Genomic DNA, 27065 nt, shown 5'->3' on the forward strand with positions numbered 1-27065 from the left:
GTGTTATTTGATTATGCTATAAATACTTTTGTTATTTTGTTCCTTTCATTTGTAAGCATTCCCTATTGTAAACATTTTTATGGCTTCAAATTATTCCATCATGCAGATAAATTGTAACTTCATCTCCACACTGAGGTTGGATTGACAAAACAATGAAAGAATTTGCAGAATAAGATTATCATGTAAGAAGTGCCCTACACAAACATTTGTATGGTATTTAAATAGTACAGAATTAGCTGCGCTTTGTTCTTATCTGCATTTTTAAATAAGTACTGACCAAAGATTGAACTAGGAGAGAAAAGTTTATTTCCTTATAAAAGAGAAAAAGCTCCATGTCAGTGCCTTACTTTTCTATTCATTTTCATGATATTTTTAAAATCTCATTAAAAAAAATAAACAATAGTTAATTTTTAGTTTTATTTTATGCTATGAAAGGATGTCACTGATAGAACCTTATTATTCTTGGTAACAAAGCTTAAAATCTATTTATCTAAAATGGTTTGAAGAACAGAATATTCTAAACAATCTGGGTTGCCATGTGACACTTTAAATACATACATTTTCAAAGAATTAGAATATGAGGTAATGAAAACAAAATTTATATTAACTATAACTTTTCAGAAATTATACCACCTTTTAAACCATAACTTTTCTGATTCAGGAATAGATTTCCTACTGCTTTCCTGCTCATCATATGCATCAATTTGTTAGCAAATAGCCATTTCACCCTCCTGCCAGCTGAACTTCCCTTTTTAGGATGCTCTCAGCCCTATGCTGCACCTTTTTTCTGATAGCTCCATAAGCAGCCTTTTATTACATTAGTCATTTTTGTAAGCCTATTTCTTAACTGGATTGAAGGTTTCCATATGGCACAAACATTGTGTTTGCAACCCACACATTGAGCATTCAATATATGTTTTTAGATTTCAAACTAATTCCCCCCAAAATGGATGAAGGGTGAAGCAAATAGTTGTAGCAACTGTAACTGTTGTTTCATTTCATGAAGATTAAACAAAAAATAAAACAAAAACTTAACATTGCTAATCTTTGATGAGAAATTTACTAAATGCTAACATTCTCAGAATTCTCAATCAATGAGGTAGGTGGTCTTATATTTACAGAGAGAACTGACTGGAAATAAATCACATATTCAAATACTTGCTGAGCAACTAACATCCTGGGCACTGAACTAGCACTAGTGATAGAGCAGAGAACAGACTCTGCATTTCATGACTCTGCTGAGATCACATACAAAATACATCAGCATCCTAGAATTACACATCACTTTATATATAAGTTATGAGCCCGGAAATGGGAGCTCATCCATGAAATGGATCCATTCTTAGTACTGACAAAAAAAAAAAAAAAAAAAAAAAAAAAAAGGAGATTGCAAAGCTGATGCTCAGACTCTGATGATCACTTTAAGGTAAAAGTGACCCTGAAAGACCACTCTGCCTTTGTTGACAGCATCCAACCTTGTGAAAATCTGATCTTCAAATTTATAGTAAATATTCACAAGAGAAGATTTCTAAGATTTCCTTTATTAGGAAATTGGGTAGAATTAAGATACTATGCATTTGAGAAATAAGAGTTAAGACTTTCACCTTTTTAAATGAGATATTTTTCTACTTTGCATATAAACCTCAGTTAAGAGCAAGGTGAAGCCACAGTAGTACAGAAGTCAGAGCACAGAATGGACTTTGGCCTCCTGGCCTCTAAGTGGAGTGGGAAAGTCCAAAGGAAGGATGACTTCCAGACACCATCACAAGTCATGCAGCAAAAGCTGTGAACCCTAGCTGCTATGCCATTTTGAATTTTATTTACCTCTCTTGAGGAGACACCCAGTTCAAAAATGCAAACGAGAGAGAGAGAGAGAGAGAGAGAGAGAGAGAAGTTTCAGGTCTGAAATATTCAAATTTGCACTGGACACTTCCTGTTAAACAATGAAGTTGCTGAAGTTAACTCAGAACTCCTCTCACCAAGCCAGTGTAATTTCAATGTTAAACTTCAAGATTTTCACAACTAATCTCTAGCGAGCTGGGGCATCTTTGGGGAAGGTCACAAAGTTTCAAAATAAAACCAAAAGTCTTTTGGACTTGGAGTGGAAAAGTGAACACCGAAAGTGAATTAGAGAAGTAGTTTTCGAAGCTACTTTCTAATTCTGGGTAGACAGAAAATTGCCTTTTACTCTCAAGCAACAATTTTCTCATCTACCACAATATGATCTAGGAAATCAAAGGCAAAAGCATCAGACTACTTCCAAATGCAATGACTTGCAAACAGAGAGGCTGGCCATGGCTCTGTGTCCCTTGAAATCCACTCAGACATGCTTAGGGGAGGGAGCCTAACACGGCACTTAACACACACAATAGTACCTATCTGACATTAGGAACCTTTTATTGAGATAAAGCATACAGCAAGCTAAAAATACTAGAGCATGAAGACAGGCTGAGGAAACCAATCTGATTTCTTATTCCTTTATGGTGGCCCAAATGACGAACTAAAGACACTCTAAGATTCCTATTTATACTTAAGGCAATTTAAAAAGCGAGGTCTTAGTCAAAAAGCCTGTACCTGGCATTCAAAAAGATATGTAAACTTTTTTGGATGGACTAAATTAGACCTAAATTGGCGACATAAAATCTGTACAGCAGGGACCTGTTTTTTAGCAGGTAAGCCTATATACAAGTAAGAATCTCTTACTCTTGTAACATTGTCCTGTTGAGAAAATGTTGAACTCTTATGCCCTGTAGAAGCCTCTGTGACCCCAGAGAAGCACAGACCTATCTTTACTAGAGAACTATTTACACTGCACATAAATACACATACAATACACATCCGCCCCCTCCAATTTGCCAAATAGGCTGTGAATGCCTTCTGTGAGGGGTGATGGCTCATTCATTTTTATATCTACAGTGACATTCAGTAGGCATCCAACAATATTTTTCTTTGCATGAATGCTAAATGAAAATGCGTTTACAACACCACTACTGGTTAACATTCCAAAGATTCCCATTACCCAACTCCAAAACAGAAATACTGAATTGCTACCAAATTTACTGTGTTTTTCACAATATGGTACCTTCAGGACTTTTTAATGTAAACATGCTTGATTAACTAATTTTCAAAATAATGATACAAATTTAGCATTCTTCTTGGAATGGAAGACTTGCTCGGAGGTTACTTCATTCTTTTTCTCTTTTTCAAAAGTGCATCTCGTAGTGCCAGCTGGAACATAAGAAAAAAAAATCTAAACATGGGAAGTTTTGAGTATCCCATTATACCAACAGAATCACTAAATCAACAAATCATCCCGAGATTATTAAGTGTGTGTGTATTGGATACTAGTCCATGAATTCTCAAGCACCACTTTGATTCCTAGAAATTTTTTAAGATCTCTAGCTTTTGAATTTCAACAAGGTTAAGTGTTTTTTGTTTGCTTTGTTAAAGCATTTTTTGGGGTGGAAGTCACCTGATTCTCTAGCTAAATGTTCAAACTATCTGCATTTTATGATTTTAAGGTATTAACTCCTTGTCTTTATTCATATCTGGGAATTGGTACATCTTTGTAGATAGTCAGAATAGCTAAGGATTAAAGGTATAAAAATTAACAAGTTCATTTTAACCTAATTTGTATGGCTGAAGAAGTATTTCTCAGACTCATCTGTCTTATTCTCTCATCTGCAAAATATAAAACCATAGTACCTGCTCATATTGTTCTATACTGATTAATCTAAAAAAATACAAAGCTCTAGAATGGTCAAGGCACATGGTAAAAACTATGTTAGATAATGTTGTTATAATCCAAGGTTACATGGGTTTAATTCTGCTTATTAAACTTTGTAATAAAGCACAAGCTACTCACTACTCTCACACAGATCTCTCGGTTCCCTTCTCCCTCCAAATGTCACCCTTTGAACATAAGGAACCAGTATATTCTCCTTCCTCTTCCTTTACCTTTCCAAAGGTTTCACTGTAAGATCCTCCTCTTTCTCTGCCATATGCTTTACCTTCCTTTTCTAGTCTCATTTTTTTTTTATATTCTATGAGTATATTCTATAAATTTGCAGTAAGACCCTATGTACCCTTTCAAGGCATGTTAAAGTATCACTGAGGGGGGCAGCCCCGGTGGCGCAGTGGTTTAGCGCCGCCTGCAGCCCAGGGCGTGATCCTGGAGACCCTGGATCGAGTCCCACGTCGGGCTCTCTGCATGGAGCCTGCTTCTCCCTCTGCCTGTGTCTCTGCTACTCTCTCTCTCTGCATCTCTATGAATGAATAAATAAATAAAAAATAAAAATAAAGTATCACTGAGAGGTATAAGGGGTATGAAATGTGATGCTTTCTCAGAGAGGGCTTAAGGTGCACAAGCTAATAGAAAATATATACTGGTCTCTGCCACTGGTTCCTGGCACAGAACTCCTAAAAGTGGTAATTTCCTAAGTGATAAGGGCATCTTGTTTTAATATTTGTCCTTGACCCTGTCCCTGACACAGGGCTCCCCAAACCCCTGTAATTCCTAAGTGATAAGACCACTAGAAGAATCTTTTTTTTCTAATGAGGCAACTAGGTGGGCTGCTGGATGGGGGCTGGCCCAAGAAAGACCTTGGATTTTTGGCAACCCCCACCCCCAACATACACATTTCTCCAGAAGGGGAAAGAGGCTGGAAATGGTATTAATAATTGATCACGCCTATGTGATGAAGCCTTCAAAAAAAATCCCTTTACTGTGAGGTTCTGAGAGCTTCCAGGTTAGCGAATACATCTACACCAGGAGGGTGATGTATTCCACTTCTGTCCACAGGGACAGAAGCTTCTGCATTCGGGACCCTCCTAGACCTTGCCCCTATGTATCTCTTCATGTGGCTGTTCATCTGTATCCTTTATCACATCCTTTAATAAACTAGTAAATTTAACCGTTGCCCTGAGTTCCATGAGCAGCTGTGGCAACTTAATGAAACCTAAGGAAAGGGTCACTGGTCAGAAACACAGGTTATCACCTGGGCTTGTGACTGGTTTCTGAAATTTATGTGTGTGTGTGCAATCTCATGGGACTGAGCCCTTAACCTGTGGGATCTGACACTATCTCCACAAAAACAATGTCAGAATTAAATTAAATTGTAGGACACTTAGCCAGCATTACAGAACATTGCATGTATAGGGAAAAAAGACTCTACACATCTGGTGACCATAAATGTCAGAAGTGAAGTGCTCTGTGTGAATAGCAAAAGAAACACACAAAAGTTGGACTGAAATGGGTTTTTCTATTTCAGAATCACAGGTCAGTTTGGGAGATGCTCTAAAGTTGCACGTCCCATACAGTAGTCACTAGTTGCATGTGGCTTCTGGACATTTGAAAAATGGTGAGTCCAAACCGAGATGTGCCACAAATTAACACACACAGTGGATTTCAATTAGTTCAAAACCAAGAAGGTACAGCATCTCATTAATAATTTTTATACTGATTGATTACATATTGAAATGATACCATTTTGGATGTACTGGATTAAAAAAGATATAGTGCTAAAATTAATTTCATCTCTTTCTTTTTGCTTTTTCATTCTAAAATTATATATGTGGTTTATATTGAATTTCAACTGGGGAGTGGTAGTCTAGATTGGAGAGAATAAGAGAAAATTAGAAACCTAGAGTCAAGTTTTGTAACTTAGAGACCTTAAGGAAAATATAGGGCAAGGATACATACTAGAAATTCTGATTAATTTCAGGTTCCAAATGGCAAAAAAAACTACACGACAAGGGAAAACATTCTTGAGCCAACAAATGCATATGTCTAATGAACTCTTACTCTTAAATAAAAGATTCTTTCATCTTTGAGGGAGAAGTTTCATGATTCAAGGGTTGCTGGCAAGGAACAAAGCAAGGCTTCCAGATCATGCCAAAAAAAAAATCTCTCCAAAACAACAGAGGAAGTATGGAGTGGGGTCGGTCACAAAATGTAGCAAAACCACAAAAACTTCAAAATGAAGGAAGGAAAAAACCATGGTGCAACTCAGTGGTTACTATTCCTCAACCCTAAAATCTTATAAATGTCTGCTGAAGGATAAGCTAATGGACTGCATCAATTCAACTATGAATTTAAGTTGAATTGATAAAATTCAGATATTTATTTATTATGACTTATTTACGTAATTTAGACAGGGGGAGATAGTAGGGGTGGTGGGGGAGAAGGGGCAGAGGAAGAGAGAGAATCCCAACCAGACTCCCAATGAACAGGTGAACAGGTAGGGCTTGAGAGTATGACCTGAGCTGAAATCCAGACTCAGATGCCCAATAAACTGAGCCACTCAGGCAGCCCAAAATACAGATATTTAAAATCTGAAATGGCACCTTTCTTTTCACCTCAATTTTAACATTCTTTATTCAAAATACAGGTCACTTTATTATTTACATAATGTTGCTGGACACAGTTTAGGAACCAGAAAAATGAAAAATGAAATAAGCAGACAGGTAGATTTTAAATGGCACCTTAATTCAGTTAATACTGCCTTGGTGCCCCCACAGATGGAATATTGCCTTGGAAAGCTGGCCATTAACATTCTGGTCTGGCAGGCTCATCCTTGGCTAGCAACTTAGAAATACTGATATATTCTTGGACTTGACTTTCTGGCGATCCTTCAGAATACATTTACATATATTCTGGTATACTCCCCATAGATAAAAATGTGAAAACATGAATTTATTATAACAAATTACTCAAATAAGCAAGCCAACTGAGCTACATAGGACTACACATCAAAGACCATAAATAGATAAAATGAAACTCCCAAAATCTTTAAACATAAAAGCTTTGCAAAAGAGCATGTAAAGAAGGATCATGTTATGTTTCACAGATGCAACATCAATAATTTTAGCACCCCCATCTTCCTTCACAGTATTTAAGGAATAAAAGTCAGATTTTCCTGGCTCTTTAAAATAAAAATAAAATAAAATAAAATAAAATAAAATAAAATAAAATAAAATAAAATAAAATAAAAAAATAAAATAAATAAAATAAAATAAATAAAAATAAAATAAATAAATAAAATAAAATAAATAAAATAAATAAAATAAAATAAAATAAATAAAATAAAATAAATAAAATAAAATAAAATAAAAAAAATAAATAAATAAAATAATTTTAGCAGAGGGAAGACCTTACAGACCATCTTGCTTACACTCTTTTAGTTATAGAGGAAGAAAATGGACTCCTCTTTGGTCACACAGCTGAATCTCAACCACGTCAAATATATAGTTTACATGTCCTCACCACTTTCGACCTCTCCATGCTCTCCAATTATGTTCCCCATTAATCCTAAGACACACATAACACAAGGTCCTGAAGGTACAACTGTCTTAAGAATAAGGTCTTAAAATGACAACAGTATTCTAACCAATCAAGCTTCAAGTTGAACTCACCTGCTTTTCTCGGAAGGAACGCTTGTTTTTTGACCGGACGTTATGGCTATATCGCATCATCATAAAGTTCTTCTGTTTTTTCTTCTCTTTATTTGTGGAACTGGAAAATGGGTTCATTTTGGTTTTCTTCCTCACAAATTCTTTTCGGTCTGTCTTTCCAGCCTATTAGCACACACACAAAAATACTTCAACAGTTATCTAACCCACAATTGTGTCTCCTCTATGCTAGGCACTCCGATGGATGCCAAGGACAAAAAGATGGAAGGAACTCAGTCCTTGCTCCCCAGGAACTCACTCCAGGCAAGAAATGACCATGATATACTGTAATGGGGCAGGGGAAGCTCAGTGGAAGAAAATGGCGTAATTCAGCCAGTCAGATCAGAGGAGCTTCCTAGAAAGGGAGACTGATGAGCTGTTTTTGGCAGGATGAAGGCATTTGTGGTGGGAGAAAGGAGGGGAAGGGTAGAGCAGTTCAGAAAGTAGGATAAAATATGGGAAGGTGGTGAATAACGAACATGGATTTTTAAATTTATCTAAACACGTTTCAGCACAAATGGAATGCACAGGGTGATATGAAACCAGTACGGGTTGTGCCTAAAACAATAAAGGTATAGACATAAAGCTGAAAAGCTAGGTGGTTGGAAATGTGAGAGATGCGCAATCACGCACAGCCACAGCACCTTACCAGAGGCTTTTCTTCAATGACTATAAACATTCCCCTGCTTTCCTAATAACTTGGAAATGTACTGAGCTTCCCAGATACCAGAACATGTACTAGTGTCTTTCGGTGTTTTGGATGGTGGTTACATGGCTATCAACTTGTAAAAACTCATCTAACAGAACACCTAATACCTGTGCATTTTATTCTGTTAATTCTACCTTTATTTAAAACATCAAAATAAAATACTGCCATTCTGTGGCTATTCATTTTATTTCATTTTTTATCTTATTTGCTTTTTGTTTGAGGAAACAGAGAATAATAAGCTTCACTTACCACTGCTGTTGCTAGTCTTGTCTCCTTGTCAGATTTTGGCTTTTTATGAAGGCGTTCAATGTCCCGAAGAGAAAGTAACTCACCCCTGGGGTGAAGAACAAATATAATATGAAACTAGGGTGGAATTCCTTTCCCTAATACTTTCATCATCATGTGAGCTCACTAAAGAAGACCTGGTGCATGTGTTGTTTTACCTGGGCTCCTCATCATTATCTATTTCAATATATTTCCTCTTTTGGGCTTTCCCTGGGGTAGCGTCGAGTTCTTTCCTCATTTGGGCTATGCGGATTTTCTGGAAGTCTTCCTGAGTTAGAACTCGGCTCGTGCTAATGGCTGCAGCTTTGGCTTTCCGCTCCTCCATGGGCATCCCGTTGAGCTTCTTGAACTTGAAACCACACAACAAAAGTTTAGCTCAAGTGAGACCATAGCTCCCCAATAAAGCCTAGCGTAAATTAGGTCTTAATAAACATCAGAGTTTATGCAAGAGTGATGCACTTGTACAAGGAAATTTCAGGACTTACTATTTCTTGCTGCTCTTCATCAGAAGAATGATGCACATCAATCCACTCACCATCAGCATCTGCCTCCTCACTGAGACTGGTACTTTCCCACCCATCTGTGAGAAAAACAAGATAGTACTATCACTTTATGTTGTGTACTCACAGTAAGTTGAAATAAATCAAGCAAAAGTAAAGTATCAAAGTCAATGGCGTTCTACTGACCAAGAATTGAGCAATATTTATTGTTAAATAAGCCACATCAATTTAACTCATTTATGGAATGGGAAATAAGCACTGACTATGTGTCTACCATGAGCTAAAGCCTTATCATTACTTTTTTTTTTTTTTTTTTTTTTGCCTTATCATTACTTTAACTCTCATGACTCAACAGAAGAGGAACAGACCCTATAAGTTAGGATGCCTACTCTACTGCTAGAAAATGTGGCCTACAATGCACACATTTATGAAAATCATGTCTGAGCCTACAGCTCATGTTCTTTCTATCAAACCATGTACATGAAAATAGCACCTAGACATTTACCTTGGCCTCACAGCAAATGTCTGACAACTTGTCTAAGTGTATTTAAACATGTTTCTTGAAACTAGTCAGAAAGTCATTCAGAGAACTGAAGTCGAATATTCTGGATGTGAAAGAACCTTGCAGACACCTCAATGAAGAGGCAATATAGTTCTTAATGAAGTCACCACAATAAACTTTTAAAATTACAGACACTTCCAATTTTTCAGTTAGTCCCCATAAGAAAGTGTTTCAGCTTTTCGGTATGGTGTATACACAACCACTCCTGCTGAGGCCCCAACTCTATCTCTAGTCTGGTATCTTGCTATATATCCAATCCTACATTGTAATAGTTTCCTGAATCCTTCAGGGCTTTGCCCATAGTTTGCCTGGAAAATCTCCACTATTCTACCATTCCTCACTTATTATTCAAGATACAGCTCATGGATCAGCATCTCCGAATCCTTTTTTTTTTTTTTATTTATTTGAGAGAGAAAGAGAGCATGCGAGGAGATGGAGGGACACAGAGAGAGAAACAAGCAGACTCCCCAAAGATCAGGGAACCTGACACAGGGCTGGATCCCAGGACCCTGATATCATGACCTGGGCTGAAACCAAGAGTCAGACACTTAACTGAATGAGCCACCACACTCTCTGAAGACTTTTTTGAACCTCTGAGGTACACCTGACTTCTCTCCTGCCCTTCTTTACATTACTCATTATATTAACAAAACTTTTTAAAGCATTATCTGTGAGCTAGCCCCTGACAATGTAAAGATGAATGGTATGGTTCTTGCCCTTGAAGATCTTTCATAAATAGCTCAGCATTTCAATCATAAATCCTGGGAACACTACTGCTAAGCTATTTATGAAAGATCTTCAAGGGCAGGAATAATTCATCTTTATATTGGCAGAGGCTAGCTCACAGGTAATGCTTTAAAAAGTTTTGTTAATATAATGAATCAATTAGTAAGAAGAAGATAGGACTCTAGCAATCAAGGTAATAAAGGCTAACCCTGGAAATCAGAATGGAGTTTCTCAAGCATTCTTCAATATGTTCAACAAGTGTTCTCCTTCAACAAGGAGAATCTTAGAGGGTTGCTTAGGACTGATCCTCATTGTTTTTTCTAGACAACAAACAAAAAAACCATTGTCTTGTCCAAGTGCTCAGCATGCTCTTGGTAAGGGGTAGCTACCCTGAGGACATGATAAGACATTAACACTATAATGCAAGGTCCCTAAGAGCAGGAACCATGCCCATTTTGATTCCCAAAGGGGTAATAGTGCTTGGCATATAGTCCTTGCTCAATAAATATCTGTTGAATGAATGTTCAATCAGCATAAAGATTTCAAGGTAAATCCAGTATAGGAGTGATTTTATCTTGAATAATGGTGAAATGAAACTGAACCTTCAACATTTTCAGCATTCTCTTCTTTTCCAACTTCTAGAACTTCTGCTCCTGGAATGTAATCTTTAGCATCTAATTCTCCATATTCTTGCACTCTTGCTTCTATGGAGGCCTCTGTAGGCTTGCCCTAAAGCAAAGAACATTGTTTTGTTTTAAAGATTTATTTGAGAGAGTACACATGCACAAATATGTGTGCAAGTGGGGGGAGGGGCAGAGGAAGAGAAGCCCAAGCAGACTCCCTGCTGAGCATGAACAATGTAAGTAATCAAATGACAAAAACACTCCACTTCTGCCTTGGGTCAAAGTAAATCCCTCAGCCAGAACTCTGCCTACTATTTTCTTTCTTCTGATTCCATCAGGAAACAGGGATTTAGTAGAGAACAATGCTCCAATTCTCAAGTTTTGAGATCACTATCTCTCTCTGTTACATATACACATTTCTCTTTCTTCCCAATTCCAAAGAGGTACTATCTGGCTGAGGAACAGCCTGTTCAAGACTGGCATCAGTTATTGACGGATCTCTGGAATTCCAATCTGTTAACAACGTTAAAAGCTTTCAAGATTAAATAGCCTGATAAGTCTCTAAGACTCAGTCAGCATCAAAGAGTACATGCCAACTACAAAATAGTTAAGGCAATGGTATTCACTTCAATTGTATTCTGAGCTTTAAGAATAAAATTAGCAATACTCTTAGTGGAAGCTTTACAAATGCTGAAACTCATTCTGTAGGAAGTTGTTCTCACCTTCCGAGATCCGAACCTTTGGATCAACATATGCATGTTTCACTTACCCGGAATTTCTTCTGCAACATCTTAGGATTCAGTGTTCGGAAGAGCTGAATCAAAGTTCTAGCAGACATCATCACATCTATAAAAAACACCTGTAATTAGAAACTCCAGAGCAAAGAGTCTATTGAGAAAAAAGAGTCATTTGATATTCTTTGATCTACAGAGAATAACATGCATCTTACTCTTATCTCTGTGTGTTTTATACTGAACTAGGTCTTGGAGAAGTTCTTCAGTCATGGCTAGAGGACATCGAGCTGTTATTTCTTTTATAGCATTGATTCTAAAAAAGGAAAATGAATTTAGAAAGCCCAAACAGCAATCTCAGATAGTTAAATCTAAGAAAGTTTCCTAAAAAGACTAAGTCAAAAGGTATATAAATTGGGTTTCATAGGGTTTCTAGGGCCAACTGTCCATTAAAAACATACACACTGCCTCTAGGCACATTCTACATACCCTACTGTCATGACCTCCCCAGAATTCTTGTCGGTGACAAAATTGTTGGCCACAGTCATGAGCACTGACTGAATGATCTGAAATGGAAATAAAAGAAAAGGGATGACTGCTGATAAAATGTCTCTACCTACCCAAACACTTGAGGATGAAGGAACAGTAAACTATTCACAGTAAAACAATCATCTTCAGTTTGGGAGTTGGAAGGAATAGACTGAGGAAGACAAAAATACTTTGGGTTTCAGTCTTCTTGACTATCCTTGGATTAAATTTTGCTTTTAATATTATTTTTCAATATGGACTTTAAAAATTGCTTTGACCCAGAACAATCCCATGCTATTTATTTTATTTATGTTTAAGTAGGCTCCACGCCCATCATGGAGCCCAATGCATGGTTTGAATTCATGGCTCTGAGATTAAGATCTGAGCTGAGATCAAAAGTTGGACACCTATCCAACTGAGCCACCCAGGCACCCCTCCAATTCTATTTTAATCAAAGAAAGGAATTATGAGCTTTAAAAAATAACCACTATAAAAATTTACTGATAATTCTTTAATTTACTGATATTTTTGACCTAACAAAAGATTTAAGCAATTAAAGTCAGAATTTTCATCAACTTATCTAAAACGAAGTTTACTTTTCCATAGTAAATGTTTTTTTTTCTTCAATTTCTGTTAACTAAACTGCTGTGTCTATCTCCTTAAGAGTTAGTGTCTCTTCTCATTTTGAAGAAAGAGGGGCAGGGGGCAGCAATCCCTGCGGGAAAAGCTACCATGATATACTTAATAGACAAAAGTAAGGTTTAAGAGTTCTCACCTCTGGGGGTACTAAGTGATGAGATGCTTGGGCAGCAAACAGAAGGATCTTTGTTACTTCTAAAAATATAAGAGATCAGAAAAATCATAGTCAGTTTATCGTGGTATCTCTCAGGACTATAGCAAACATGGTAAGCACGTTCTCACCTTATGCTACTGCTGCTTACTCCACCCAGAACAGCCAATCCCCAGAACCCTGCATGGCTCACTCCCTCATTTCCCTCAGGTCCCTGCTCAATTGCTGCCTTGTCAAAATGTCTTTCCTGACATAATCTAAACTAGATCCTGCTCCAGTACTCTGTATTATCTTTATTCTTCCTTTTTCCTCAAAATATGTATCTTCACCTGGACACTGTACACAGAGCACTCTCTGGCTCTCCCTCCAGAATGTAACCTCTATGAAGGTGAGGACATTGCTTTACATTTTCTGTGGAATTCTTAGTGTCTAACTCAGTGTCCAGCCTAGAAATCACTAAATAAGTGAAGAACTACAAACATAAATATATACACATGCTCTCCCTTCAAAGTGGCAGTATATATTAGGAACAAGGCCTCTGGCAAAAGAAGCGAGGTGAATCCTACTTTGCCATTTATTTGCTGAGTGACCCTGTTCTTTTTATTTCTACATCTCATAGGATTAAAGTGAGGACTTGATGAGATGATATTTGTAAAGCACTTAGCACATCACATGGCTCATGTTAGGTATTCAACATGCTGGGTTCCTTCCTATCTTGGTTCAAGTTTAAAGGCAAAAGCAATCATCTCTTCTTTCCTGCTGTTACATTGTTTTTAACTGAGAATACACACGAGGGCAATGATAACAGTAAGATAAAATTCTGGTATCTATTACAGTTACAGGTCAGACTTCTTTTTTAGAACTTTCTACTTGTTTATGGTATTACAAAAAGACATGCTTTAAGAATCCAGCCTTTTGTCTTCCAAAAATAACTGCTTCTTAAAGTTGATAAGCAGAACAATTTACCCATGACAGACAGTGGAAAAGAAAACATAAGGGTTTCCCTCTGCTTCTCTGAAACAGAGCACACTTTACTCCTAACTCTTTGCCTTTAATAATTCCAAAACAAAAGGCATGGATGGTTATTCTAACCCAAGTTCACCAAAGGAAGTGGGAAGCTTACCTCTTTGGTGGGGCTGCAGAAATCTTTGTACAAAGGGATAGAAGTTGAAGAGAAAAAGCTGTGGAAAAAAGAATGCACAGACTTTTATTTATGTAACTCAAGCTGTAGAGTTTTATTTCTCCTTAACGCAATTTTATCACCAAGCTCAACTAACTAGGGGCCACTTTTTACTTTTGTTTTCCTCAACAAGCATTCATTATTCAATGTGCTGTATTACCCAAGGAAAGGGAGGCTGTGAGGCTGCCATTCTTATGGTAAGGAAGAAAAACGTACATGCAGAATAAACCAGGGGGAAAAGAGGCAACTTTTAAAATTGGTGTGGCTACAGAGATAACTTTAAGCCTTCAAAGATAAAGAGGAATATAGAAGGGATAGCAATGATATTAAGGCTCCAAAGCAAAGGATAAAATAGTAACTCAAAATCTGAATAGCACCTGGTATTATTTAATCACCAAAGCCCCAACAGTTCTCATTTCATTACTGGACACCAGTCCACAATCACACTCGTTATACTCCAAGCTCTATGTTTGACAGAGAAAACACTAGCACTCTGGAGTCTACCTAAATAAAGGTGACAGCATCTAGTTATTAAAGAAACTGTATTTTTTTTTTTTTTTTTTAGTTGTAGTTGACGTATATTATATCAGCTGCAGGTTTTACAGCATAGTGATTTGACATTAACATACATTACAAAACGTTCACTGAAGCACCTGTAATCTTTAACAAGGAGAGAAACTTTGGAAATGGACTGGTCCTTCCCAAAGTTCAACATGTCAGAATCAATTATTTTTTCCTATTTAGCCACAAAGCAAAACCATGATCATACAAGTAATAAGGAAGATTCAGGTTCAATATAAAGATGGATGCTCAACTACAGTCAGTTGTGAAGCTCTAACATCATTTCTATCAAACCATGCTTAAATTACACATCACTTTTGCTTTCCTATCAAGCTTAAATTCAGGCCTGACATGATATTTTTGCACAAATATAACATAAATTGACCAGGTAATCCTGCTGTGGGACTACAGCTCATGGAGAAAAAGTATCTTATTCTTTAAGATATTAAGTTTTACTTAGAAAAAGGGGACAAGTGTTTTCACTCCATATACTTTCATTTTTAATTGAATACATGTTGACACTGCTAGATTTTCAGTAAGCAAGCTTATTTTATTTTTTTTCTTTAAATAAACTTTTTGAATGGGGTGCCTGGCTGGCTCAGTTGGAAGGGCATGCAACTCTTGATCTCAGGGTCACGAGTTCAAGCCCCATGTTGGGCATGATTACATAAGAATCAATCAATCAATTAAACTTTAAAAAATAAAAAAATCTTTTGAAGAAAGCAATACATTTAATGACATACAGAGCAGCACATCTCCAGAGCAAAAGGATACAGAACAACCTCAATGGCCATTTCTTCATGGCCTCATTTTTTGGAAATCTCTTTTTCTACAATGGCAGTGAGTCCATGAGTATGTGCGAAGTTTCCACTATGTACACACTATACAGATATATATATATACACACACATATGTACGCATATCTGTGTGTGTGTATATATACATATATATAGTTGCAGGTTTTACAGCATAGTGATTTGACGTGTATATATATATATATATATATATATATACACACACACACACACACACACACGTAATACCACCAAAGAACTCCTACAATTTAATTCAAAATGAAATAAATGACCAGAAAATTCAGCTTTGCAAACACTGATAATCTCCTACCAGGGGTCTGGAAGTCAGGAAAGCTATAAAGGAATAAACACACTGCAAAATGTACTAATAGTCAATAAAAATACACGGATTATGTTGGCTCAGAAAATCGTATATGTAAAACAACTAGAAAAATAGAACACAAAATAGTCTGTCCATAAATTGAATATATGTACAATTTAACATCCATACTTACTGATAAAAAAAAAGTGATAAAAATTGCTATTTTGGAGTGAAAGATTTTATTCTTCTATAAACTGTATAGGTTTAAATAGTTTCGAGGGATAAAATTAAGCCACTGTTCTACCTTAGTGGCTTTCCTTTCACCAAGAATTCTAATATTCACTAAAATGAGAAACATAATGTAATTCGAACCTCATGAATTCCCACCAATCTGGAGATGAGGTTCATGAGCATCATTTTCACCTCAAACCTCTCCGTAGAGCTCTCTAGTTGTTTTAATAATTTTTCTGCAAAATCTGGAAAGAAGAAGATCAGAGAAGTACACTGTGTAAGTCCATGGTCTGTATAACATTATTCAACAGGTGTAGAGAAGGTCAGTCATTAGATCAGTGACTGTGTACCTGGAATCATTCTGCTGAACCAGGATGTTAAGAACAGCAGCATCACAGATGAAAAGATTCACACAGGTAAATGTACTTTCAATGGTGCCCAAAGTTAAGTCTTAAGGATCTCCAAGATTTTTAGCATCAACATCTTGAGTGATTGATAGGAGCTCCACTTAACAGTTCTCAGAGCCTTGCTTCTCAAAGTGTGGTCCGCAGACCGCTACCAGCTGGTAGCTTGCTAGAAATATAGAATCTCAGGCCCCACCCCCCAGACCTACTAAATCAGAATCTTCACCAACAAAAGAGTATCATTTTTCATTTACTCAAGCACAATGTCCTACCACTACTGTGTTGTTAATGACATGAAGTAAAGAAGTATTCTTCCACATTTTTCTTATTTTGCTGTGGACTGGGAATTAATAACTTCAGAACATAATTCCCCCAGGCTACAACCAACTAATAACAACTAAACAATTACTGGTTGTCTATTAAGTGCTACGGATCTTATATTCCCTGGTCACAAGCAGAGATAAAGCCAAAAAGGAATTTGGGAAGTCATAATTATAATACCTTGGGGATCATGAATCAGATGAATAGCTGAAAAGTTAAACACCTCTGGTTTCTTCTTCTTTTTTTGTTTCTGAAATAAAACGAGAGGAAAAACATTTACATTACGCCACACTACTGGGGGAGGTGAACCTACAACAAATTTGTTCTCAAAATCTTTCAACTAGAACTAAAGGTGGTTTTAGTCTTTTAACATTAAACCTCAGTAATGTTTCAGCACATAGCCCCTGTGAGACTGCAAGGAATTTAGAAACATAAACTATACAAAACAGAGAAGGGCCAAATTAATGAGTTTTCAGACTAAGCATTACAGAATATAAAATGTATTTCATTGGTGTACTCTTCTGAGAAGATAAGTCTAGCAAAAATACCCTAATATAGGTCATCTTGATCAGAGCAAGTGAAAACTGAATTTAATCAAGTTAATTTATTCAAGTCACAGATTTTGTTAGAACTGAAAACATTTCATCATTTAAAAAAAAAAAAAACACAGTACTTAAAAATTTATCACACATTTCTAAGTCTTTCAAAGATGTCATTTCTTTATTTCAAATTCTAAAGAGCTTTTGTTAAAAATTCCATATTCTATAGTCTAATGATTCCTATCTCATCTTCCAGGTACAAGCCTCACCTTGAGCACTTTCATAGCCTTTTCCAACCTTTTCTTGTTTTTGGAGCTTTTCTTCCCCGTGGCATACTGCACTAGCAGGTCTCTTGCTGTTGGTCCTTCATCCTGAAGAAGAAACCACTTTGTAAGCAAGGAAAATCTGCATAGAAGCAAATAGTAAGTCTTTTAAAGTCTTTTTTGTACTTACACAATCACTAACAAAAATGAGTATGACTTCAAATTAAAAAAAAAAATACTTGCCTACGTGTACAGATACAAAGATTTTCACTGCAGCACTGATTTTTGTTTTTATATTTTGCTTTTTATCAAAGTATAGTATATACTTTTATCAAAGTATAGAATACAATTTTGTTTTTATTTGAGAAAAGAAACTAGAAACAGTATCATTAGGAAAATGCTTAAGCTATATAATACATTCATATTCTAAAATAAATATTCTTGTTACCAGAGGAAAGGATTTTTTTTATTTTAGTAAAAAATACTTTTTAATAAAGAAAATTTCATGACATCATAAATATTCATTTTGCCTTTTTAAAGATGTCACAACATTATTCCTCTCCTTCTCTAAATACTAGAATACTGACATCATCTCAAAAAAATATGCTGGTGGCAATTTTCATTCTAAGTTTAATATAGTGAGTTAAAGGTATAGCTTTAGAACGAAGAACAAGGCTAAATGAATCTTTTATTAGTTCTGTAACCAATCTCAGCAAATGTTAAGTGACAAATTCTAAATAGAATAAAGCCTCAGCATGGCAGAACACAATAAAGGACAAAGGTATCATGTAAGTTTCTTTCTAACTTGAGAAGTCATGGATTTTATAATCTGTACCAACAGTAATAATGAAATCAGATAGACTACTGTAAAGTTCAGAAGCATCTATGGTTGAATGTTTAACCTCGGATTCTGAGTCGCTGTCCTGTTTCTCCTCTTCATCTTTCCCAAGGAAAAATGTCAAAGCAGCAACTAATATCTAAAGACCAATAAGAACAAAGTTAATCACTTATCCTGGCTTACAACGAAGAATAAATACTTTTGTTTATGTATTATTCATGCACAGAACTAGGATCTGAAGGAACAAAATTAGACTGGTGGGATTTGGGTTCATTTTTCTCAAGAAATTTTTTCTAAAGATTTTATTTATTTGAGTGTGTGCGCAAGAAAGAGAGCACCACTGTGGGTAGGGGCAGAGGGAGAGGAAGAGGGAGGCTCCCTGTTGAGCAGGGAGCCCAATGTGGGCCTTGATCCTGGAACCCTAGGATCATGACCTGAGCTGAAAGCAGACACTTAACTGAGTCACCCAAAGCCCCCCGTTTTTCCTAATTAAAACATAATGTTGTCATAGCATTTTTTGTCCTGAAAGTATATATAATTTAAAAAGTTATTTTTAGATAAAAACAGCCAGTCTCTACATAGTTATCCTTTAAATAGACTGCCAGGAATTTCTACATCCCAACCCAAGCTCTGAAAAGTGACATTGAAGCCTTTCTAACGGAAAGTCAAACACGTTCTTAAATTTCTTTCAGCTATGCCTGGGCCCTTAAAAGAATAGTCAAACACTAAGGCTATCATTTAATACAAAGCATTTAAAAAACTCCTAACTTTGGCCCTTCTAAAGCACAGGTGAACCAGGAAAGCAGCCTAAACACAAAGAGAGCTTTACTAAACATGAACTGCATGCCCATACAGTACCTCTTCTTCATATGCCCATCTTCTTACACCTTCCATTTGGAGAACTGGGACTACTCAAGGCAGTGCCTTCAAATAGCCCTATAGACACTCACCTTGGTGACCTTAGAGAAACATGCCGTTGTGATCACATTGACAGTTTTGGCATCATTCCTGGGGTAAGACAAATGAGTGTTTCAAAGTAAATTCATTCTATTGCATTTCATAGCACTGACAATGGCACAAAATAATATATATTTCCAACATGTTAGACTCCATAGTATGAAAAGTTGTGAGTTGCAATAAGTAAGTAAATAAATAAATAGTCATGGGTTGCTAAAAAACACCACAGATCACTAAATTGTCAACCTTAGGAAAACATTTAATTCAACATTAGCCCAGCCTATGTCAGAAAATTATGCAGCCATTTAATATGGATTTTTTTGAAGAATTTTTAATGACACAGGAATCTACTGAAGACAAGAGAAACAAAAAATAGAAACTTAATAGTATTGCAAAATTGCAACCGTATTTAAGAATTCATGTTAAAGGGGGCATCTGCTAAGTGGCTGGCTCTTGATTTCAGCTGAGGTCATGATCTCAGGTCCTGGGATCAAGCCCCATCTGGAGCTCAGGGGGAGTCTGTTTGAGGATTTCCCTCTCCCTCTAACCCTCTCCCTGCTTTGTGTGTGCATATGCTCCTCTCTCTTTCAAATAAATAAATCTTTAAAAAATTCACATTTAAGAAAAAGCAAGAAAATATCATAAGCTATCAACAGTGATTGATTATCTCTGGGTGGTAAAACTATCAAAAAATTAAAAAAAAAAACCACTTTCTAGCTTCTTCCAATTTTTTTTTTTTTTTTGCAATAAGTATTACTTTAATAGTAAAAAAAAAAATAGTGAATAAGAAAAGCAAAAGACATGAATTGGGAGCAAAGTACCAACAGATCAAAGTTTATAGAATGTGATACTTTATATACATGGGATAAACTAATGTAAAAATCTTCAAAGTGACAGAGTAGAAAGTGCACAGAATTCAGAGTCTGATATCTGGATTTGAATTTCAGCTCTACCCTTGACTAGCAACTAAGCTTACACTATATGAACTTCAGTTTTGTTACCTATGAAACAGGGATAATTCCAGATAACTTGCATTATATTGTTCTAAAGGTTGAATGAGGTATTATGAGGTGTAAGGGGCTCAAGAAATGGTAGCCAATGTTATTAGTTTTTGGATTGCTCTCTATTTTTAATTCCAACTTAATCTATAAGAGAAGTATATTAAAGAGCTCAAAATCCAGAAAGTATTTGTATATGTACTCTGTAGTAATGGGTCTTCTTCTCAAGAGACAAATACATATATATATTACCAGATGTTTCTTTTGTAGAGTTCAATCATCACATCCAAAGATATCTTGGCTGCAGTTGCATTGCTATCTCTTAACATGGTATACATGAAATTCTGCAACACCTAAAGAAAAAGAGGAGAAAGAAGACAATATGATACATTGCTGGTACATGCTGCAAACATGGAAAACAAAAGGGTACTTACAATATTCACTTTATTGTTCTTGTGTTTTGCATTTATATTCTTGATATCAGTGACAATATGTGTGTATAAAGTCTGAGGAAAAGAAACAAAAACATACAAATATTAATTAACATTTCTAACCTTGCTCAGTTTGGAGCAAAGTACAAAAGTATGGGAGAATTTAATCTTACCTACTTTTCATTCTATAACAAGATACCATAAACAAAACAAAACAGCAGCTAAAATACAAAAGGAAAGTTGCCCTGAAAATGTTAAACAAAGAGCTACCATATAACCCAACAATTCCACCTCTAGTTATATATCCAAGAAAAATGATAGTTCCAAACCAATATCCACACAAATATTCACAGCAGCATTATCCATAATAGCTAAAAAGTGGAAACAACTCAACTGTCCATTCACCAACGAATGGACAAAATATGGTATACCCATATAACGGAATATTATTTGGCAACAAAAAGGAATGAAGCGTTGATACATGCAATAACATAGATGAACCCTGAAAGAATGATGCTAAGTGAAAGAAGCCAGACACAAATATTATGTATTGCGTGATTCCATTTATACGAAATACCCAGAGTAGACAAATCTATAGAGGCCAAAAGTAGACTGATGGCTACCCAGGCCTGACAGAGATGGGTAAATGGGGAGTGAATGCAAATAGGTACGGGGTTTCTTTTTTTAGGGGGGATAAAAATATTCCAAAATTGATTGTGGTGATGGTTGCAAATTCTGTGATTATACTAAAAACCACTGAACTGTATATTTTCAATAAATGAATTGCATGTGAATTATATCACAATAAAGTTATTCAAAAAAAGGAAAGTTGCTCCATTTACTTAGCCCCCACCTGGTATACAAATAACCACTGGTGCCCAAAATATGCTTCCATAGACAACTTTTATCCTATAGTTAGAATCACGAAGTTCACAATTGCTAAAATCAAGTGGTGGCAGTGTCTTAACACTTGGGAAAAAGAAAATTTTTTTAAGTTAATAAATATAAGCTTAAATTTTTCTTCCTTAAATTTCTTTCACAAACCTTCGGCTTCTGGTCTTACTTATAAAAGCAAACACAAAATCACAGGGAAATATTTAATAACAAAAAAAAGTGTTTTGGAAAATAGTGTGGGGGCTTTTATAGCTATGAGTGTCCAGTCTGTGCTCTGATTTAGCTAGTCAGTATAGCACAGTTGAAAAAGGCACGGGTTCTGGAGATACAATACCTGGGTTTATATTCCTGCCTTTCCACTAACATGTCCCATGATTCAGGGCATCTCATTCTACTTCTTTGTGCCTCAGCCTTTTCATCTCTAAAATAATGATAACAAAAAAACCCTAGTGCATTTTGTGAGTAAATAGATGAACATCTAAGAATCTCTGAATGGTACCTGGTAAAAAGTAAGCACTCAATAAATGTTATTAGCTATTAGCACTATATTGCATGCACACAAGTGTTGATTTTTTTCCTGTTAAAATTATTTTTAACCGTATTCAATAACATCAAGAATTCAATCTACAAGTTTAATGTCACTGCATGGAAAAGTGAAACGTAAGGGGGGAAAAAGCAATTTTGCTCCTTACCTTTCGCAGAAGCTTATCATGGCAACGCAGAAGTTCAAAGAAAAGTTCTAGCAAACTTGATGGATTGATGAGATTCTTATTTCTCAGCAAGATCAAAGCTTTGCAAAATGTCTAAGGAAGAAAAAAGAAAACATATTAATATATGATGATGATGAAATTAAGATGAGAAAAGGGAGTATGTATATCCCAAAAGAGTGTGGTATCTTCTACTAATTAGGCACTATTCTGTGCATGAAAACAGAAAGTCATTCTCTGTCATCGCGAACCTTACATGGGAGTGGGGTGGAAGAGGGGATAGAGGAGCAAGGAAGCATGTAAACAGGGTATCTCAGACATTGAAATATATCATGAAGAAAGTAAAACAGGGTAATATAATTGATACACAGTGACTGAGGGAGGGCTCACTATGGAGGCCAAGTGTCTCAAGATAGGACAAACTCCTACCGTGCACAATGAATGCACACAGATAAGAAAGGTGAGGTAACAAGAACAGAACTGAAATCATCAATCTGAATTTGTGACCTTATAAGGCATTCCTTAGCAGTAGTGTTAGTACCATCAATCACCTGACAGCATTTGTAGCACTCCTGCTTACACCAACTTTCATGAGTACCCATATCACCCAAGGTTTGGCTTCTACTACCATTCTCCATTAATGGAACAGGTAATCCTTGGAGAATAGCTGATTCTCAAGTCTTGGGGCACGAAAAGCAGTAAAAATGGTTTTGGAACTATCCCGCCAGAATGTAAGGATCTTTCAAAAATATAAGGAAGGGGCTTTGCCAAAAGGACTGAGAAGCTCCCACTGGCCAAATGATAACAATTTGAACAAAAAATAATAAATAATGCTTTAAAAAAAGAAATGAATAAAAAGGACTTAGGTACGTGATACAGTTGGTTAAATGTCTAACTCCTGGTTTTGGCATAGGTCGTGATCTTAGGGTGGTGAGATTGAGCCATGTGTTGGGCTCCATGGTCAGCACGGAGTCTGCTTGCAATTTTTCTTTCCATCCCCTCTGCAAGCTGTCTCTCTCAAATAAATAAATCTCTCTCTCTTTTTAAAAGATTTTATTTATTTATTCATGAGAGAGACACTGAGAGAGGCAAAGACATAGGCAGAGGGAGAAGCAGGCTGCCTACTGGGAGCCTGATGTGGGACTTGATCCCAGGACCCTGGGATCACAACCTGAGCCAAAGGCAGATGCTCAATCATTAAGCCACCCAGGTGCCCCTCAAATAAATAAATCTTAAAAAAAAAAAAAAAAAAAAAAAAGGACATAAAAAGGTTACAATGTTAAAGAAAGAGAAACACAAGAAAATCAATTTTATTGATTTCATTAAGTAACAGTTAACCTATATAGGTATTTTGTTTCTTCCATTAAGAAACACAGTCTGTTCTATCTGTGTTAAGCAGGAAAAACTTGGGAATGATTCAAAAAGTCCTGGGAAAATAATAAATACACTAAGCAGAAAGTCCAGCAGTTGTTAAGGACTAGTGGTTATCACAATTGCCAATTAAAAAGAGGAATGTTAATTACACAGACTCAATCCCTGGTTTCCCAGCAAAGGAAATATCCATTAATTATTTTTAAAAACCGGGATCCCTGCGTGGCGCAGCGGTTTAGCGCCTGCCTTTGGCCCAGGGCGCGATCCTGGAGACCCGGGATCGAATCCCACGTCGGGCTCCCGGTGCATGGAGCCTGCTTCTCCCTCTGCCTGTGTCTCTGCCTCTCTCTCTCTCTCTCTCTGTGACTATCATAAATAAATAAAAATTAAAAAAAAAAAACTTTTAAAAAAAATTATTTTTAAAAACCTATTGATCATCATTAAAAAAATCATATAAAGAAAAATACACTCATTTATTTATTTAACAATGCATGCAGGGATGCCTGAGTGGCTCAGTGGTTGAGTCTCTGCCTTTGGCTTGGGGTGTGATCCCAGGGTCCAGGGATCAAGTCCTGCATCATCAGGCTTTTGGACCTCTGGGTTAGTCAGGTACCACTATTTGACTGGGAGGACAACCTCTTAGGTGCTAGGGCTCTAGCAGAGGGAGAGAGACAAGCAGACTCCCCGCTGAACAGGGGCTCCATCCCAGGACCCTGAGATCATGACTTGAGCTAAAGGCAGGCATTTAACCAACTGAGCTACCCAGGCGCCTCTAAAAATAAAATCTTAAAATACTGGAAAGAAGTAGATCACGTAGGGACTTATAGGCCATGTTAATAAGTTTGAGTTTTACTCTAAATATAAATAGAAGCCATGGAAAGATTTTAAGGACAGGTGACACATTCTGATTTACATTCTAAGAAGATATTTAGCTGAGCCTGTTCTCACATAAACACAGCACAATACATCAATCCAAATACTGAACCTACCATTCGAAGATCTGGATCCAAGACAGTGTGATTGTAGGAGAGAAGATCTTTCAGCTCTTGGGGAAAGTTACTTAAATGTTCTGGGTAGCAGTGACCAATCTGTAACAAAGCAAAGGTTCTTCTGAAGTTTCTCTTTCTCTCCTATAATTCATATGCACATATATATGATGTTCTGCAAAAGGAGAGTAAAAGCCTGTTTGATAGAAATAGATGGTTTCAAATAATTTCTTTTTATTCTACATGCTAATTTCTCTGACCACGATTTAGTATCTGCTCTTATAATGAGTTTGAGAAAGAACCAAACAGTCTGAAAGTTTTGCTTTGGTTAGTTCTGCTAAAAGCTCCAGTGAAATCTAATTCAGCTCAGGGAGAAAATAAAATTCGCAAAAAAGAGGAAACTTAAAAAAAATTTTTTAAATTACGTTTCCATTCCTGAATGGAATAAGGTTGGGTATTACTGGAAAAATATTCTGCAAACTGTATGAAACAATTAGTTTTTGTTTTACTCAGAAATCATCTTACCTGTGCCATAAACATCACTAGCTCTGCCAGTTCTTTGCTAGGTTTATTTGGTTGTAATTTAAAAACCGCCACATTGGATTCGTAGTGATTATACTGCTGTAGAAACTGTAGAAAAATAAAATTTAAGTCGGTCACATTCTATTACATGACTTTCTCAGTAAAGAACAAGAAATTACTTAGTACACATCTCTGATAGTCGCGTGGAAAAGGGGAACTGGCAAAAGTGCATAGAAACATCTTTCCTTTACCTGCATTCTTCAAAAGAAGTCTTGAAAAACGTGGACACATCACAGGTAATCTAAAGACCCCATTCCTTTATCATTAGAAACGTAGGTGGTATGGTAGAAGGAACGTCGAGAAAAGAGTCAAAAGCTCAGATTCAATATATAGAGCACTCACAGCAGCAGGAAAATAGAGGTCAGAAAACGAAAACATCACAACTATGTAAAACTCTCCAGTCAAAATTACCCTCTTCCTTCAAACAATGATTCAGATTTTGTCCTGGAGTTCTAGATAGGATGTATCCGCAGCCAAAAGCAGCACACGGCAATAACCAGAACAGCTCACACTTATTTAGCGCTTGCTGTTTAAGTCGTTACATACATTATTTCGCTTAATTATATGTAATTGTAACGACAACCCAACGACCTAATGTTGGAACTCTCCAGGCCTCAGTTCCATGCCCTACATCCACCTTCCAGCCCTAGACGGCAGCTTTAAGTTGTGAGAGAGACACTAGGGGAGTATTATTTTTAAATATTGATTTATTTACTTTTAGAGAGTCGGAGAGACCATGGCGGGGGCGGGATGGTGGGGGTGGGGGGAGGCAGGGCGGGCAGAGGGAGGAGCGTCCTCAAGCAGACTCGCCTCTGGAAGGGGAGCCCCGGCAGGGCTCCCGCCCAGGACTCTGCTGCGGTCATGACCGGGGCCGAAATACAAGAGTCAGAGGCTTAACCGAGCCACCGAGGCACCCTGAGAATCAGCGCTTCTTTCCGTCAGCGGTCCTAAGCGGTCCCAAGCGGTCCCAAGCGGTCCAGTGCACTCCACAGTCCCGTCTCCGATTGCCTCGTATCTGTGCTTATCCAACAGACATCTGAAGCTCGGCATGGCCAGAAAACAACTCCGACAGAGCCCTCAGGCCTCCAGCTTGCTCCCAGAGCGTCAAGGAGAAGACCCGCGGCTCCCAGACGTGCTTCAGTTAAGACCCTGCTCTCTCGGCTCCCACTACCGTGGACACGAGTGAGGAGGCGGCCCCGGGACTGGGCGGCAAGTTCCTCGCCTCACCTCTTCCCCATCGTATCCATGGTTCGGCCACAAATTACACGTCTCTAGGGGCCTGTCCGTGGCAGCTGGGACTACGATGTAGTTTAGAGAATCCAAATGGCGCTAAGTTTCCATGCGGTGGGGAACCAACCCGAGGGCGTGTCCCTCCCTAGGGGGACCCGAACCGCCCCCCCCCCCGGAAGATCCGCGCGGATCCCAGCCCCGCTGCACACCTCCCCTCGCCGCGCCGCGCCGCACTCCCACCTCCTCGACGTAGGCGGGCGGATCCCGCTTGATCAGATTCTGTAACTGTGGCAGGTTGCTGGGCAGCTTGTTATTGTTTCTGTTAGACATGCTGGATGCTGAGCCGCCCGCAAGACGCGGTATGAAGAAGCCCCTCTCCGCGGGCAACGGCAGGCAGCGTCGGCCGCGTGTGGGACTCGCACTTCCGAGAGCGACCGGAAACAGCGCGTGGGAAGCTCAGCAGGCGGCGCCATCTTGTCTCCTGGAGGGGCGGAGCGAGGGGGGGAGCGGGATTACGGGAGCCTGAGAGTGTCAAACTTCTGCCACTGCCGGA

The 27065-nt window shown here is 37.5% G+C and overlaps 1 protein-coding gene across 5 annotated transcripts; it reads right to left on the reverse strand.

The window, feature by feature from the left end:
- Nucleotides 1–283: 283 nt before the first annotated feature.
- SDAD1 (SDA1 domain containing 1) lies at nt 284–27003 on the reverse strand. 5 transcript variants are annotated; one of them, XM_072810502.1, is made up of 23 exons: nt 26753–26906; nt 26510–26580; nt 25226–25330; nt 24704–24802; nt 22329–22439; nt 20746–20817; nt 20564–20664; nt 19307–19364; nt 18421–18495; nt 17525–17626; nt 16897–16966; nt 16133–16236; nt 14027–14084; nt 12889–12947; nt 12075–12151; nt 11804–11901; nt 11624–11700; nt 10834–10960; nt 8929–9023; nt 8602–8792; nt 8408–8492; nt 7414–7575; nt 284–3228 (listed from the first exon to the last, which is right to left on the reverse strand). In XM_072810502.1, exons 3-23 carry the CDS (start codon nt 25238–25240, stop codon nt 3181–3183), a joined length of 1884 nt encoding a protein of 627 aa, XP_072666603.1. In that variant the 5' UTR covers nt 25241–25330; nt 26510–26580; nt 26753–26906; the 3' UTR covers nt 284–3180. The 5 variants fall into 5 exon arrangements, with proteins under 5 accessions (XP_072666603.1, XP_072666602.1, XP_072666600.1 ...); XM_072810501.1 differs by lacking the exon at nt 26510–26580 and adding an exon at nt 25474–25538 and having other exon boundaries at nt 26753–26888; XM_072810499.1 differs by lacking the exon at nt 26510–26580 and having other exon boundaries at nt 26753–27003.
- Nucleotides 27004–27065: the final 62 nt, after the last annotated feature.

This window comes from Canis lupus, chromosome 33 (genome assembly GCF_048164855.1).
Source record: "Canis lupus baileyi chromosome 33, mCanLup2.hap1, whole genome shotgun sequence".
Lineage (NCBI taxonomy): Eukaryota > Metazoa > Chordata > Mammalia > Carnivora > Canidae > Canis > Canis lupus.

Excerpts from the sequence above, each read along its gene's own strand:
- SDAD1 (XM_072810499.1), bottom strand. The coding sequence starts at position 26,842 with ATGTCTAACAGAAACAATAACAAGCTGCCCAGCAACCTGCCACAGTTA. Across the intron at positions 16,967-17,524 it reads AGGCTATGAAAGTGCTCAAG|AAACAAAAAAAGAAGAAGAA; the intron begins GTGAGGCTTGTA and ends GTTTTATTTCAG. Across the intron at positions 12,152-12,888 it reads ATCACTTAGTACCCCCAGAG|ATCATTCAGTCAGTGCTCAT; the intron begins GTGAGAACTCTT and ends TTTCCATTTCAG.